The sequence below is a fragment of the Coregonus clupeaformis genome, chromosome 27, assembly GCF_020615455.1.
Source record: "Coregonus clupeaformis isolate EN_2021a chromosome 27, ASM2061545v1, whole genome shotgun sequence".
Lineage (NCBI taxonomy): Eukaryota > Metazoa > Chordata > Actinopteri > Salmoniformes > Salmonidae > Coregonus > Coregonus clupeaformis.
Window position 1 is genome coordinate 24,240,834 of NC_059218.1, and position 15,671 is coordinate 24,256,504.

At 49.1% G+C, this 15,671-nt stretch overlaps 1 protein-coding gene across 1 annotated transcript in view; it reads left to right on the top strand.

Moving 5' to 3' along the window:
• The first annotated feature begins 683 nt into the window (after positions 1-683).
• The window catches only part of LOC121541165 (mitochondrial fission process protein 1-like), a 37,019-nt gene continuing 22,031 nt past the window's right edge, over positions 684-15,671 (top strand). Inside the window, exon 1 of the mRNA XM_041850146.1 lies at positions 684-835. Coding sequence (XP_041706080.1) covers positions 766-835 — 70 coding nt within the window. The 5' untranslated portion in view covers positions 684-765. The remainder of the gene's footprint in view (positions 836-15,671) is intronic.

Consider the following 15,671-nt stretch of genomic DNA (forward strand, 5'->3'; position numbering starts at 1 on the left):
TCCGAGAGCCGATGCTCCGGTACCGTTTACCGGACGGTAGCAGAGTGAACAGTCTATCGCTTGGGTGGCTGGAGTCTTTGGCAATTTTTCAGGCCTTCCTCTGACACCGCCTGATATGGAGGTCCTGGATTGCAGGGAGCTCGGCCCCAGTGACGTACTGGGCTGTCCGCACCACCCTTTGTAGCGCTTTGCGGTCAAGGGCGGTGCAGTTGCCATACCAAGCGGTGATGCAGCCAGTCAAGATTCTATTGACATACTGTCAATAGAAACATGCAGAGATTGGCTAAATCAGATCAATATCTAGGACTATGTATGATGCCTGTTTATGATGCTACAGTCAGAAAGGAAGAGGCGATCCAGTATATTTGCTACAGTGTGATCCACTGAGGTAGCCTATATGAACGGTGTGAACGCTTTTCCGCTAAATCACAATTTAAATTATGTGTTCATTTTGGTTGTCACTAGTTACCACATCCACAAAGTCAAAATTGGCTATATGTAAAAAATGTATGAAAACAAAGATTCGCTTTTTGGTCTTAATTTAAGGTTAGGGTTAGAAACAAGGTTAGTAGTGTGGTTAAGGTTAGGGTTAAGGTTAGGTTTAAAAGACCAACTAACTTTCTTCACTTTCTGAATAGCACCCTGCAATTTTAGACACTCCCTCGGTGTGGCGCAACGCAAGACTTGATTCGCACAGCTGCTAGTTGTGGGACTGTCTGTCTATATACATAAGACGAAATTCTATACATTGTGTAAAGAAGAAGCATGGATCCCATTCAAGAAAAACCGAGCAAGGAGGTCGACATTTATCGTGACACATGGGTCCGCTTCTTAGGTATGCGATAATAGTTGTTTTTAGATGTCTTGAACGAGGGACTTTCCGCGTCTCAACCCTCTTATCATCAGACCAAGCGAAGGTAGCTAGGTAAACTAATCGGAACAAGATGTAGCTCTAGTTGGGTTGCTAGCTTGCGAGCTAGCCAGTTGGTGTAGTATGAATTTGGTTTAGTTATAAATAGCTCCCCTGTACTATACGTGGTATTGCTTTGTTATTGTTGCATTCGACCAATTCAAAACTTGGCAAAACCATCAAATAATACTGTAGTCAAATAGCTAGTTATTTCAAACAGCTATAACTAACTAGCTAGTTTATTGGGATTGGGTTAAATTCCATGGTTCTTCCAAGTGACTCATTATTGACAAATAATTAAAGGCCCATAACATATGCACCAGTTCTATTGAAATTATACCATGTCCTGAATCTAATAATAACTACATTAGGATACCTGCCCCTTCATTGCAATAATATTTATCCATACTGATCTGTTTGGGAGCTGCACTTAATTTGATCAGTATAATAGTGATGTTCTGCCCATTTGTATTAAGCGCCATAAGGTTAATTGTTGACTGTGTAATCATTGAGAGAATAAACAGGCTTAGTGCTCAGCTGTTCTGACTCTGTCTTTAGTTCTACAACATCATGACTGAAAGTGTACAGGGAATAGCAATGACTTCTTCTTTCCTTCTCACAAGGCAATGAAATGTATTTCAAGCTAAATGGGCCTATTACATTATGGGATCAATAACACTAGCCATTGACACTGGCAGAGAGTACATTTGTCTGGTGTGTGCTATGCATTGACATTTTCTGCTGGGTTCTTATTGGCCTGGGGTGACATTGAAATGTGCTGTGTTACTAAAATAAACCCCAGGGCCAGTTGCAGATCTGTGACTGTTAAGGCCTGCATGCACAGCTCTCTGTCTCATTCTCATATACCTGTCTCTGACTGCTTCTCTCCTTGCCCTCTCCCTGTCTTCAAATCAAATCAAATCAAATCACATTTTATTTGTCACATGTGCTGAATACAACCGGTGTAGACGTTACGGTGAAATGCTTACTTACAAGCCCTTAACTAACAAAGCAGTTTTAAGAAAAATAAGAGTCAAGAAAAATATTTACTAAATAAACTTAAGTAACAAATAAATGAGCAACAATAAAATAACAATACTTTACTGACTTTATTGTCCCCATGGGGAAATGTTGTTGCAGTGTTATGTACACGTTTAATAACGACTATATACAGGGGGTACCGGTACCGAGTCAATGTGCGGGGCTACAGGTTAGTCGAGGTAATTGAGGTAATATGTAGGGATAAAGTGTCTATGCATAGATAATAAACAGCGAGTAGCAGCAGCGTTAAAAAAAGGGGGGTGTCAATGCAAATAGTCCGGGTAGCCATTTGATTAGCTGTTCAGCAGTCTTATGGCTTGGGGGTAGAAGCTGTTAAGAAGCGTTTTGGACCTAGACTTGGTGCTCCGGTACCGCTTGCCGTGTGGTAGCAGAGAGAACAGTCTATGACTAGGGTGGCTGGAGGTTTTGGCAATTTTTAGGGCCTTTCTCTGACACCGCCTGGTATAGAGGTCCTGGATGGCAGGAAGCTTGGCCCAAGTGATGTACTGGGCAATACGCACTACCCTCTGTAGCGCCTTGCAGTCGGAGGCTGAGCAGTTGCCATACCAAGCAGTGATGCAACCAGTCAGGATGCTCTCGATGGTGCAGCTGTATAACTTTTTGAGGATCTGAGCACCCATGCCAAATCTTTTCAGTCTCCTGAGGGGGAATAGGAGTTGTCGTGCCCTCTTCACGACTCTCTTGGTGTGTTTGGACCATGATAGTTTGTTGGTGATGTGGACACCAAGGACCTTGACGCTCTCAACCTGCTCCACTACAGCCCTGTCGATGAGAATGGGGGCGTGCTCGGCCCTACTTTTCCTGTAGTCCACGATCATCTCCTTTGTCTTCATCACGTTGAGGGAGAGGTTGTTGTCCTGGAACCACACTTCCAGGTCTCTGACCTCCTCCCTATAGGCTGTCTCATCGTTATCGGTGATCAGGCCTACCACCGTTGTGTCGTCGGCAACCTTAATGATGGTGTTCGAGTCGTGCTTGCCACGCAGTCATGGGTGAACAGGGAGTACAGGAGGGGACTAAGCACACACCCCTGAGGGGCCCCCGTGTTGAGGATCAGTGTGGCTGATGTGTTGTTGCCTACCCTTACCACCTGGGGGCGGCCCGTCAGGAAGTCCAGGATCCAGTTGCAGAGGGAGGTGTTTAGTCCCAGGGTCCTTAGCTTAGTGATAAGCTTTGAGGGCACTATGTTGTTGAACGCTGAGCTGTAGTCCATGAACAGCATTCTCACCTAGGTGTTCCTTTTGTCCAGGTGGGAAAGGGCAGTGTTGAGTGCAATAGAGGTTGTGTCATCTGTGGATCTGTTGGGGCGGTATGCAAATTGGAGTGGGTCTAGGGTTTCTGGGATGATGGTGTTGATGTGAGCCATGACCAGCCTTTCAAAGCACTTCATGGCTACAGACGTGAGTGCTACGGGTCGGTAGTCATTTAGGCAGGTTACCTTGGTGTTCTTGGGCACAGAGACTATGGTGGTCTACTTGAAACATGTAGGTATTACAGACTCGGTCAGGGACAGGTTGAAAATGTCAGTGAAGACACTTGCCAGTTGGTCAGCACATGCTCGGAGTACACATCCTGGTAATCTGTCTGGCCCTGCGGCCTTGGGAATGTTGACCTGTTTAAAGGTCTTGCTCACATCGGCTACGGCGAGCATGATCACACAGTCATCCGGAACAGCTGGTGCTCTCATGCATGCTTCAGTGTTGCTTGCCTCGAAGTGCGCATAGAAGTCATTTAGCTCATCTGGTAGGCTTGTGTCACTGGGCAGCTCGCGGCTGGGCTTCCCTTTGTAGTCCGTAATAGTTTGTAAGCCCTGCCACATCCAACGAGCTTCGGAGCCGGTGTAGTAGGATTCAATCTTAGTCTTGTATTTACGCATTGCATGTTTAATGGTTAGTCTAAGGGCAGAGCGGGATTTCTTATAAGTGTCCGGGTTAGAGTCCCACTCCTTGAAAGCGGAAGCTCTACCCTTTAGCTCAGTGCGGATGTTGCCTGTAATCCATGGCTTCTGGTTGGGATATGTATGTATGGTCACTGTGGGGACGACGCTGTCGATGCATTTATTGATGAAGCCAATGACTGAGGTGGTATACTCCTCAATGCCATCCACAGTCCTGTAGCGTAGCATCCGCGTTATCTGACCACTTCTGTATTGAGCTAGTCACTGGTACTTTCTGCTTTTGTTTTTGCTTGTAAGCAGGAATCAGGAAGATAGAATTATGGTCAGATTTGCCAAATGGAGGGCGAGGGAGAGCTTTGTACGCGTCTCTGTGTGTGGAGTAAAGGTGGTGTAGAGGTTTTTTCCCCCTCTTGTTGCACATGTAATATGCTGGTAGAAATTAGGTAAAACTGATTTAAGTTTCCCTGCATTAAAGTCCCCCACTAGGAGCACCGCCTCTAGATGAGCAATTTCTTGTTTGCTTATGGCTTTATAGAGCTCGTTGAGTGCGGTCTTAGTGCCAGCATCGGTTTGTGGTGGTAAATAGACAGCTACAAAAAATATAAATAAACTCTCTTGGTAAATAGTGTGGTCTCCATCTTATCATGAGATACTCTACCTCAGGTGAGCAAAACCAAGACTTCCTTAATATTAGATTTTGCGCACCAGCTGTTATTGACAAATAGACACAGACCGTCACCCCTTGTCTTACCGGAGGCAGCTGTTCTGTCTAGCCGATGCACGGAAAAACCAGCCAACTGTATATTATCCATGTCGTCGTGTAGCCACGTCTCAGTGAAACATAAGATATTACAATTTTTAATGTCCCGTTGGTAGGATAGTCTTGAACGGAGCTCATCCAGTTTATTCTCCAATGATTGCACGTTGGCCAATAGGACGGATGGTAGAAGCGGGTTACCCACTCGCCGACAAATTCTCACAAGGCACCCCGACCTGCGTCCCCTGTATTGGTGTCTTCTCTTCATGTGAATGACAGGGATTTGGGCCTGGTCTGGTATCTCGAGTGAATCCTTCGCGTCCGACTCGTTAAAGAAAACATCTTTGTCCAGTTTGAGGTGAGTAATCGCTGTTCTGATATCCAGAAGCTCTTTTCGGTCATAAGAGACAGTGGCAGAAACAGTATGTACAAAATAAGTTACAAACAACGCGAAACAACACACAAAATAGCACAATTGGTTAGGAGCCTGTAAAATGGCAGCCATCTCCTCCAGCGCCATTCTAATAAAACTGTGTCTTTCTCTCTCTCTCTGTCACTCGCTCGCTCGCTCTCTCACTCACTCACTCACTCACTCACTCACTCACTCACTCACTCTCTCACTCTCTCACTCTCTCTCACACACACACACACACACACCTTCCCCTTTTGCTGAGCTGAAGTTGTGTGTTACAGCAGGACATCTGAAACCTTTTCCTGTAGATGTGCTGGAGTAGTAGTAGTAGTAGACAACTCTGTTTTACTGTACCAAGGCACAGACTGACAAAGACAGCAGATGATATCAAGAATGCATCTCTGGGACATAGACTTGATCTTATCTTAGTTGTTTTCATGCAGGTTGTTTAATTGTGCCAATAAAGCACATTGATTTGGTTGGTTTATTATCTCAGAAGCACAAATGGCTCTGGAGCCCCCTTAAGTAGCCACATAAACATTTAGCCTATAACTAGAGCTTTATGTGTAGCAAATGAAGCATCTTTATAACATTATTACAACACCAATTACAGTGGGGAAAAAAAGTATTTAGTCAAAAAATCAAATCAAATCAAATCAAATTTTATTGGTCACATGCGCCGAATACAACAGGTGCAGACATTGCAGTGAAATGCTTACTTACAGCCCTTAACCAACAGTGCATTTATTTTAAACAAAAAAAGTAAGAATAAAACAACAACAACAAAAAAGTGTTGAGAAAAAAAGAGCAGAAGTAAAATAAAGTGACAGTAGGGAGGCTATATATACAGTAAAATAAAGTGACAGTAGGGAGGCTATATATACAGGGGGGTACCGTTGCAGAGTCAATGTGCGGGGGCACCGGCTAGTTGAGGTAGTTGAGGTAATATGTACATGTGGGTAGAGTTAAAGTGACTATGCATAAATACTTAACAGAGTAGCAGCAGCGTAAAAAGGATGGGGTGGGGGGCAGTGCAAATAGTCCGGGTAGCCATGATTAGCTGTTCAGGAGTCTTATGGCTTGGGGGTAGAAGCTGTTGAGAAGTCTTTTGGACCTAGACTTGGCACTCCGGTACCGCTTGCCGTGCGGTAGCAGAGAGAACAGTCTATGACTAGGGTGGCTGGAGTCTTTGACAATTTTGAGGGCCTTCCTCTGACACCGCCTGGTATAGAGGTCCTGGATGGCAGGGAGCTTTGCCCCAGTGATGTACTGGGCCGTACGCACTACCCTCTGTAGTGCCTTGCGGTCAGAGGCCAAGCAGTTGCCATACCAGGCGGTGATGCAACCAGTCAGGATGCTCTCGATGGTGCAGCTGTAGAATTTTTTTGAGGATCTGAGGACCCATGCCAAATCTTTTTAGTCTCCTGAGGGGGAATAGGCTTTGTCGTGCCCTCTTCACGACTGTCTTGGTGTGTTTGGACCATGATAGTTCGTTGGTGATGTGGACACCAAGGAACTTGAAGCTCTCAACCTGTTCCACTACAGCCCCGTCGATGAGAATGGGGGCGTGCTCAGTCCTCTTTTTTTTCCTGTAGTCCACAATCATCTCCTTTGTCTTGGTCACGTTGAGGGAGAGGTTGTTGTCCTGGCACCACACGGCCAGATCTCTGACCTCCTCCCTATAGGCTGTCTCATCGTTGTCGGTGATCAGGCCTACCACTGTTGTGTCGTCGGCAAACTTAATGATGGTGTTGGAGTCGTGCCTGGCCATGCAGTCATGGGTGAACAGAGAGTACAGGAGGGGACTGAGCACGCACCCCTGAGGGGCCCCCGTGTTGAGGATCAGTGTGGCAGATGTGTTGTTACCTACCCTTACCACCTGGGGGCGGCCCGTCAGGAAGTCCAGGATCCAGTTGCAGAGGGAGGTGTTTAGTCCCAGGATCCTTAGCTTAGTGATGAGCTTAGAGGGCACTATGGTGTTGAATGCTGAGCTGTAGTCAATGAATAGCATTCTCACGTAGGTGTTCCTCTTGTCCAGGTGGGAAAGGGCAGTGTGGAGTGCGATAGAGATTGCATCATCTGTGGATCTGTTGGGGCGGTATGCAAATTGGAGTGGGTCTAGGGTTTCTGGGATTATGCTGTTGATGTGAGCCATGACCAGTCTTTCAAAGCACTTCATGGCTACAGACGTCAGTGCTACGGGTCGGTAGTCATTTAGGCAGGTTATCTTAGAGTTCTTGGGCACGGGGACTATGGTGGTCTGCTTGAAACATGTTGGTATTACAGACTCAGTCAGGGACATGTTGAAAATGTCAGTGAAGACACTTGCCAGTTGGTCAGCACATGCTCGGAGTACACGTCATGGTAATCCGTCTGGCCCATGAAACGTGGCTGGGTCTTTCAGCACCAATTGTGCAAGTTCTCCCACTTAAAAACATGAGAGAGGCCTGTAATTTTCATCATAGGTACACGTCAACTATGACAGACAAAATGAGAAAAAAAAATCCAGAAAATCACATTGTAGGATTTTTAATGAATTTATTTGCAAATTATGGTGGAAAATAAGTATTTGGTCAATAACAAAAGTTTCTCAATACTTTGTTATATACCCTTTGTTGGCAATGACACAGGTCAAACGTTTTCTGTAAGTCTTCACAAGGTTTTCACACACTGTTGCTGGTATTTTGGCCCATTCCTCCATGCAGATCTCCTCTAGAGCAGTGATGTTTTGGGGCTGTCGCTGGGCAACACAGACTTTCAACTCCCTCCAAAGATTTTCTATGGGGTTGAGATCTGGAGACTGGCTAGGCCACTCCAGGACCTTGAAATGCTTCTTACGAAGCCACTCCTTCGTTGCCCGGGCGGTGTGTTTGGGATCATTGTCATGCTGAAAGACCCAGCCACGTTTCATCTTCAATGCCCATGCTGATGGAAGAAGGTTTTCACTCAAAATCTCACGATACATGGCCCCATTCATTCTTTCCTGTCAAGGTAGATGTAGGTGGGTGTGGTGGTGGAATCAGGCGCAGGACGCAGAACGTTAGTCCAACAGACTTTAGTTGATGCACACGAAAAACAATCACAAACAAACGCCCTGAGGCGAAACTCCGCACGTAGGCGAAAATAACGGGCGCACTAACAGGTGCGACAAAAACACTCCAAACAATGGAGATATAGCTCAACCGAGCAAACAGTAGAAATCCAGCCTACCGGCACGACAGTAAAATAATCACACACAACACTAGACAAACACAACGAGAACTTATAGGACACTAATTACACTAAACGATAACAGGTGTAACAACAATCAGACAAAAGCAAACGAACATAGAAACATGCAACGGTGGCAGCTAGTATTCCGGAGACGACGAACGCCGAAGCCTGCCCGAGCAAGGAAGAGAGGCAGCCTCGGCCGAAACCGTGACAGTACCCCCCCTTGACGCGCGGCTCCAGACGTGCGCCGACTCCGGCCTCGGGGGCGACCAGGAGGACGCGGAGCAGGGTGCGTCGGGTGCCCACGATGGAATTCCGTCAGGAGAGACGGGTCCAAAATGTCTCTCCTCGGCACCCAGCACCGTTCCTCCGGGCCGTACCCCTCCCACTCCACTAGATATTGGAGACCCCCCATCCGACGTCTCGAATCCAAGATGGACCGCACGGAGTACGCCGGTGCCCCTCGATGTCCAATGGGGGCGGAGGAGTCTCCCTGATCTCACTTTCTTGGAGTGGGCCAGCTACCACCGGCCTGAGAAGAGACACATGGAACGAGGGGTTAATACTTTTATACTCAACAGGTAGTTGTAATTTGTAACACACCTCGTTCAACCTTCTCAGGACTTTAAATGGCCCTACAAACCGCCGACCCAGTTTCCGACAGGGCAGGCGGAGGGGCAGGTTTCTGGTAGAGAGCCAGACTCGATCACCAGGTGCGTACACCGGTCCCTCACTGCGGTGGAGATCGGCGCTCGCCTTATGACGACGGAGGGCCCGCTGCAGGTGGACGTGTGCAGCGTTCCATGTCTCCTCCGAGCGCCGCGCCCACTCATCCACCGCAGGAGCCTCGATCTGGCTCTGCTGCCAAGGTGCCAGAACCGGCTGGTAACCCAACACACATTGGAAAGGGGTTAGGTTAGTGGAGGAATGGCGTAGGGAATTCTGGGCCATTTCGGCCCAGGGAACGTACTCTGCCCACTCCTCCGGCCGGTCCTGGCAGTATGTTCTAAGAAACCTACCCACATCCTGGTTCACGCGTTCCACCTGCCCATTACTCTCCGGGTGGTAACCCGAGGTGAGGCTCACCGAGACCCCCAACCGCTCCATAAACGCTCTCCAGACTCTGGAGGTAAATTGGGGACCTCGATCAGACACAATATCCTCGGGTACCCCGTAGTGCCGGAACACATGGGTGAATAGTGCTTCGGCGGTTTGCAGGGCAGTAGGAAGGCCCGGCATAGGGAGCAAACGACAGGCCTTAGAAAACCGGTCCACAACGACCAGTATAGTGGTATTCCCCTGTGAAGGAGGAAGGTCAGTGAGGAAATCCACCGAGAGGTGAGACCATGGTCGTTGTGGAACGGGCAGGGGTAGTAACTTACCCCTAGGCAGATGTCTAGGCGCCTTACACTGGGCGCACACCGAGCAGGAGGAAACATAAACCCTCACATCCCTCGCCAACGTGGGCCACCAGTACTTGGCACTAAGACAGTGCACTGTCCGGCCCGATACCAGGGTGTCCAGAGGAGGGTGACGTGTGAGCCCAATAGATCAATCGATCCCGAACCTCGAGCGGAACGTACTTCCGACCCTCCGGGCATTGAGGTGGACTAGGGTCGGTGCGTAACGCCCGCTCGAGCTCAGCATCGACCTCCCACACTACCGGTGCCACCAGACACGACTCCGGCAGTATGGGAGTGGGCTCCACGGACCTCTCCTCCGTGTCATACCGCCGAGACAGTGCGTCTGCCTTACCGTTCTGTGACCCAGGGATGTACGTGATCTTAAATGTGAACCGGGTCAAAAACATATTCCACCTCGCCTGGCGAGGGTTCAGCCTCCTCGCTGCCCGGATGTACTCCAGGTTACGGTGGTCCGTCAAAATGAGGAAAGGGTGTTGAGCCCCCTCAAGCCAGTGCCTCCACACCTTTAGGGCCTGTACCACGGCTAACAGCTCCCTGTCCCCCACGTCATAGTTTCGCTCCGCCGGGACTGAGCTTCTTGGAATAAAAAGCACAGGGGCGGAGTTTGGGTGGCGCGCCGGACCGTTGCGACAGCACGGCTCCTATACCCGGCCTCTGACGCGTCCACCTCTACCTGAAATGGCAAAGAGGGATCCGGATGCGCCAGCACCGGAGCCGAGGTAAACAGGTCCTTCAGCCTCCCAAACGCCCTGTCCGCCTCGGCTGACCACTGCAGACGCACCGGACCCCCCCCTTCAAAAGAGACGTTATGGGAGCTGCCACCTGTCCAAAACCCCGGATAAACCTCCGGTAATAATTCGCAAACCCCAAAAACTGCTGCACCTCCTTCACAGTGGTTGGCGTTTGCCAATTACGCACGGCTGACACCCGGTCTACCTCCATCTTCACCCCTGGCGCAGACAACTGATAACCCAAAAAGGAGACCGACTCCTGGAAGAACAGACACTTCTCTGCCTTGACATACAGGTCGTGCTCCAACAGTCTCCGCAACACTCGGCGCACCAGGGCCACATGCTCGACTCGGGTAGGTGAGTACACGAGAATGTCATCGATGTACCACGACCACCCCCTGCCCCTGCATGTCCCTGAAGATCTCATCCACGAAGGATTGGAAAACTGAAGGAGCGTTCATCAACCCGTATGGCATGACAAGATACTCGTAATGGCCCGAGGTGGTACTAAAGGCTGTCTTCCATTCATCGCCCCCCCTAATGCGCACCAAGTTGTACGCGCTCCTGAGATCTAATTTAGTGAAGAAACGCGCCCCGTGCAATGACTCCGTCATGGTCGCAATCAGCGTGAGTGGATAACTGTACTTCACCGTGATCTGATTGAGACCACGGTAATCAATGCACGGGCGTAATCCTCCATCCTTTTTCTTCACAAAAAGAAACTCGAGGACGCAGGGGAAGTGGAGGGCCGTATGTATCCTTGTCTCAGAGATTCGTCTATGTACGTCTCCATAGCTCTCTTCTCCTCCTGAGACAGAGGATACACATGGCTCCGTGGGAGCGCAGCTCCTGCCTGGAGGTCTATCGCACAATCTCCCTGCCTATGGGGAGGCAACTGCGTCGCCCTCGACTTACTGAACACAATAGCCAAATCCCCATACTCAGGGGGAACGTGCAATGCGGGCACCTGGTTTGGACTCTCCACCGAGGTAGCCCCTACGGAAACGCCTAAACATCGACCCACACACTGGGCAGACCACTCCATCAGAGCCCTCTCCTGCCACGAAATAGATGGGTTATGGGTACTCAACCAGGGCATGCCCAGCACCACCGGATACGCAGGCGAGTCGATCAGAAATAGCTGGATCATCTCCTGATGACCCCCCTGCGCACACATCCTAAGTGGCGCAGTGACCTCCCTGATCAAGCCCGCCCCCAACGGACGGCTATATAGGGCATGAACGGGGAAGGGAACGTCAACTGGGAGAAGGGGAATCCCTAAGGCTAAGCAAAACTTATTATCAACAAAATTCCCAGCCGCGCCTGAATCTACCAGCGCCTTATGCTGGGAATGAGGTGCTACCTGCGGAAAACGCACAGGTATACAGAAATGTGCAACAGAGAGCTCTGGGTGAGTGGGGCGCCTACTCACCTGGAAGGACTCCCCAGTGCGGGACCTGTCGTCCTCTCCCCTAGGAGGCCATCCCCAGCACCTAGCCGCGGTGTGTCCTCCCCGACCACAGTTGGTGCAGGAGATGGACCCCCTCGTAAGCCGACCCCTCCTCTCTCTAGCGCCAGCGCCCCCGAGCTCCATGGGGCACGGCTCGGAAGCGCTGGAGGGTGAAATGGACGGACCCCCCTCGGGACGACCAACTGGTCGAACGAGAGGCTGGTGTCCCTACAGGCCAGCTCCCTACGGACGTCCTCGCATAGACTACATCGGTAGTGATCGATGAGAGCCCGCTCATTCCACCCTGCATCCGCCGCTAGAGTACGGAATTCCAAGGCGAACTCCTGGGCACTCCTCTTCCCCTGCCGGAGGCAGACCAGACGCTCCCCCGCCGCTTTCCCCTCCGGGAGATGGTCAAACACCGCCCTGAAGCGGCGGGAGAACTCGTCGTAGGTGATGGTGTTCGCGTCGATTCTCCTCCACTCTGCGTTGGCCCATTCCAACGCCTTCCCGGAAAGGCAGGAGATCAGGGCGGACACGCTCTCGTGTCCCGAGGGCGCCGGGTGCACGGTGGCCAGGTAAAGCGCCACCTGGAGAAGGAATCCCTGACACCCGGCCGCGGTCCCATCGTAGGCCCTCGGGAGCGAGAGCCGAACTCCTCTGGGTTCCGGAGCGGGAATGGGCTGACCTGCCGATGGTGCGGGCAGGGAGGATGGCGGTGGAGGAGTCCCTCGGGTCTCCCAGCCTCGGATGGTGGTGATCACCTCCTGCAGTGCGGACCCCATCCGCAGGATCTGGTCATTTTGTTCGCGGATCCTGTCCTCCAACGTCGCCTGTGCTGCTGCGGCTCCTGCTGACTCCATCGAGTATGGTGTGTGATTCTGTCAAGGTAGATGTAGGTGGGTGTGGTGGTGGAATCAGGCGCAGGACGCAGAACGTTAGTCCAACAGACTTTAGTTGATGCACACGAAAAACAATCACAAACAAACGCCCTGAGGCGAAACTCCGCACGTAGGCGAAAATAACGGGCGCACTAACAGGTGCGACAAAAACACTCCAAACAATGGAGATATAGCTCAACCGAGCAAACAGTAGAAATCCAGCCTACCGGCACGACAGTAAAACAATCACACACAACACTAGACAAACACAACGAGAACTTATAGGACACTAATTACACTAAACGATAACAGGTGTAACAACAATCAGACAAAAGCAAACGAACATAGAAACATGCAACGGTGGCAGCTAGTATTCCGGAGACGACGAACGCCGAAGCCTGCCCGAGCAAGGAAGAGAGGCAGCCTCGGCCGAAACCGTGACATTTCCTTTACACGGATCAGTCGTCCTGGTCCCTTTGCAGAAAAACAGCCCCAAAGCATGATGGTTCCACCCCCATGCTTCACAGTAGGTATGGTGTTCTTTGGATGCAACTCAGCATTCTTTGTCCTCTAAACACGACGAGTTGAGTTTTTACCAAAAAGTTATATTTTGGTTTCATCTGACCATATGACATTCTCCCAATCCTCTTCTGGATCATCCAAATGCACTCTAGCAAACTTCAGACGGGCCTGGACATGTACTGGCTTAAGCAGGGGGACACGTCTGGCACTGCAGGATTTGAGTCCCTGGCGGCGTAGTGTGTTACTGATGGTAGGCTTTGTTACTTTGGTCCCAGCTCTCTGCAGGTCATTCACTGTGGTTCTGGGATTTTTTCTCACCGTTCTTGTGATCATTTTGACCCCACGGGGTGAGATCTTGCGTGGAGCCCCAGATCGAGGGAGATTATCAGTGGTCTTGTATGTCTTCCATTTCCTAATAATTGCTCCCACAGTTGATTTCTTCAAACCAAGCTGCTTACCTTTTGCAGATTCAGTCTTCCCAGCCTGGTGCAGGTCTACAATTTTGTTTCTGGTGTCCTTTGACAGCTCTTTGGTCTTGGCCATAGTGGAGTTTGGAGTGTGACTGTTTGAGGTTGTGGACAGGTGTCTTTTATACAGATAACAAGTTCAAACAGGTGCCATAAATACAGGTAACGAGTGGAGGACAGAGGAGCCTCTTAAAGAAGAAGTTACAGGTCTGTGAGAGCCAGAAATCTTGCTTGTTTGTAGGTGACCAAATACTTATTTTCCACCATAATTTGCAAATAAATTCATTAAAAATCCTACAATGTGATTTTCTGGATTTTTTTTCTCCATTTGTCTGTCATAGTTGACCTATGATGAAAATTACAGGCCTCTCTCATCTTTTTAAGTGGGAGAACTTGCACAATTGGTGGCTGACTAAATACTTTTTTCCCTCACTGTAATTGTCGATCAGTGTATTGTAAAGCACATTCAGTAGCCTGTGTGGTAGTTGAAAAAGAGAAATTACATATACAGAGTGTTACAGAATGTGATGTCATTTGTGCTCAGAATATACTGTTCTGGCATATGAGTACCATAACCTGTTCCAGATACTGATGAACTGAAGTGGCAGAATTGGACTGTTCACCTGATAAGAGAGATAACGAAGGGCTGCTGTGTGGATTTAATGTTTTTTGTTCAGTGCTGCCAGTGTGTTAGTAGAAGTAGGCTACAAGCAAGGCTCTAAATGCACATTTTCTTTCGTAGCACTGGTAGCCTGGTCCCAGCGGTCCCAGCGGTCCCTGTCCCCTTAACGGGCTCGAACCAGTGGTCCTCTGATAGCAAACACACGTGACCGCTCTCCTTGACAACGTACAAACCAGTTTGCTAGCTCCATTGGCGATATTTAAAACTAGTGAGATTCTTAACTCTGTTACACTATCATTCCAACTCCTTTTGATACCAACAAGGAATATAATGTTAGAAAAAACAGACTGGGGTACCCAGGCTATAGCGATGGTGCTCCCAACTTCTAGCACTGGTGCTCCCAATTTACAGCCTAGCACTGGAGCTCCCAGCACCAAACAGTATAGGAGCACCAGAGGGAGATTAGGCCTATCCAAACTTTGAAGCACATCTCCTGGAGTAGCTATTCAGCCCCTTTCCTTTCTTCCAATACCATCTTAAACCATAGCCTATTGGCCATTGGTCACGTTACCAGGTTGTTAGCCAGCTAAGTAACATGACTGGACAAGGTACCAGGTAAACAAATAGTTAGCGGCCCACGAGGAGGCTAGTTTAAAACGGCCCACGCAGTGGAGGCTCCTCAGAGGAGGAAGGGGAGGACCATCCTCCTCAGATAATTTCATAAAAATACAATTCAAACATTTAAAAAGTTATCCTTTTTAGAAAAAACTATACTAAATATATTCACGTCACAAAATAATTTATTAAAACACACTGTTTTGCAATGAAGTAGCCTCGACAGCACTCTGTAGGGTAGCACCATGGTGTAGCCGGAGGACAGCTAGCTTCCGTCCTCCTCTGGGTACATTGACTTCAATACAAAACCTAGGAGGCTCATGGTTCTCACCCCCTTCCATAGACATACACAGTAATTATGACAACTTCCGGAGGACGTCCTCAACCTGTCAGAGCTCTTACAGCATGAACTGACATGTTGTCCACCCAATTAAAGGATCAGAGAAGGAATCTAGTACTGAAAGCATAAGCTACAGCTAGCTAGCACTGCAGTGCATTACATCTGGTGAGTAGTTGACTTAAAGAGAGAGAAAGTTAACAAATTAGTTTTAAAAAATTAAGGAGAAGCAATCCATTATTTGTTTTTTACTTTCAGTTTCACTTACTTAGCTAGCAAATGCAGCTAGCTAGTTTAGCCTACTCAAACACCCTGCTCAAAGAGAGGGATGTTAGCTAGCTGGCTATGACTATCCAACACAATACTGGAAC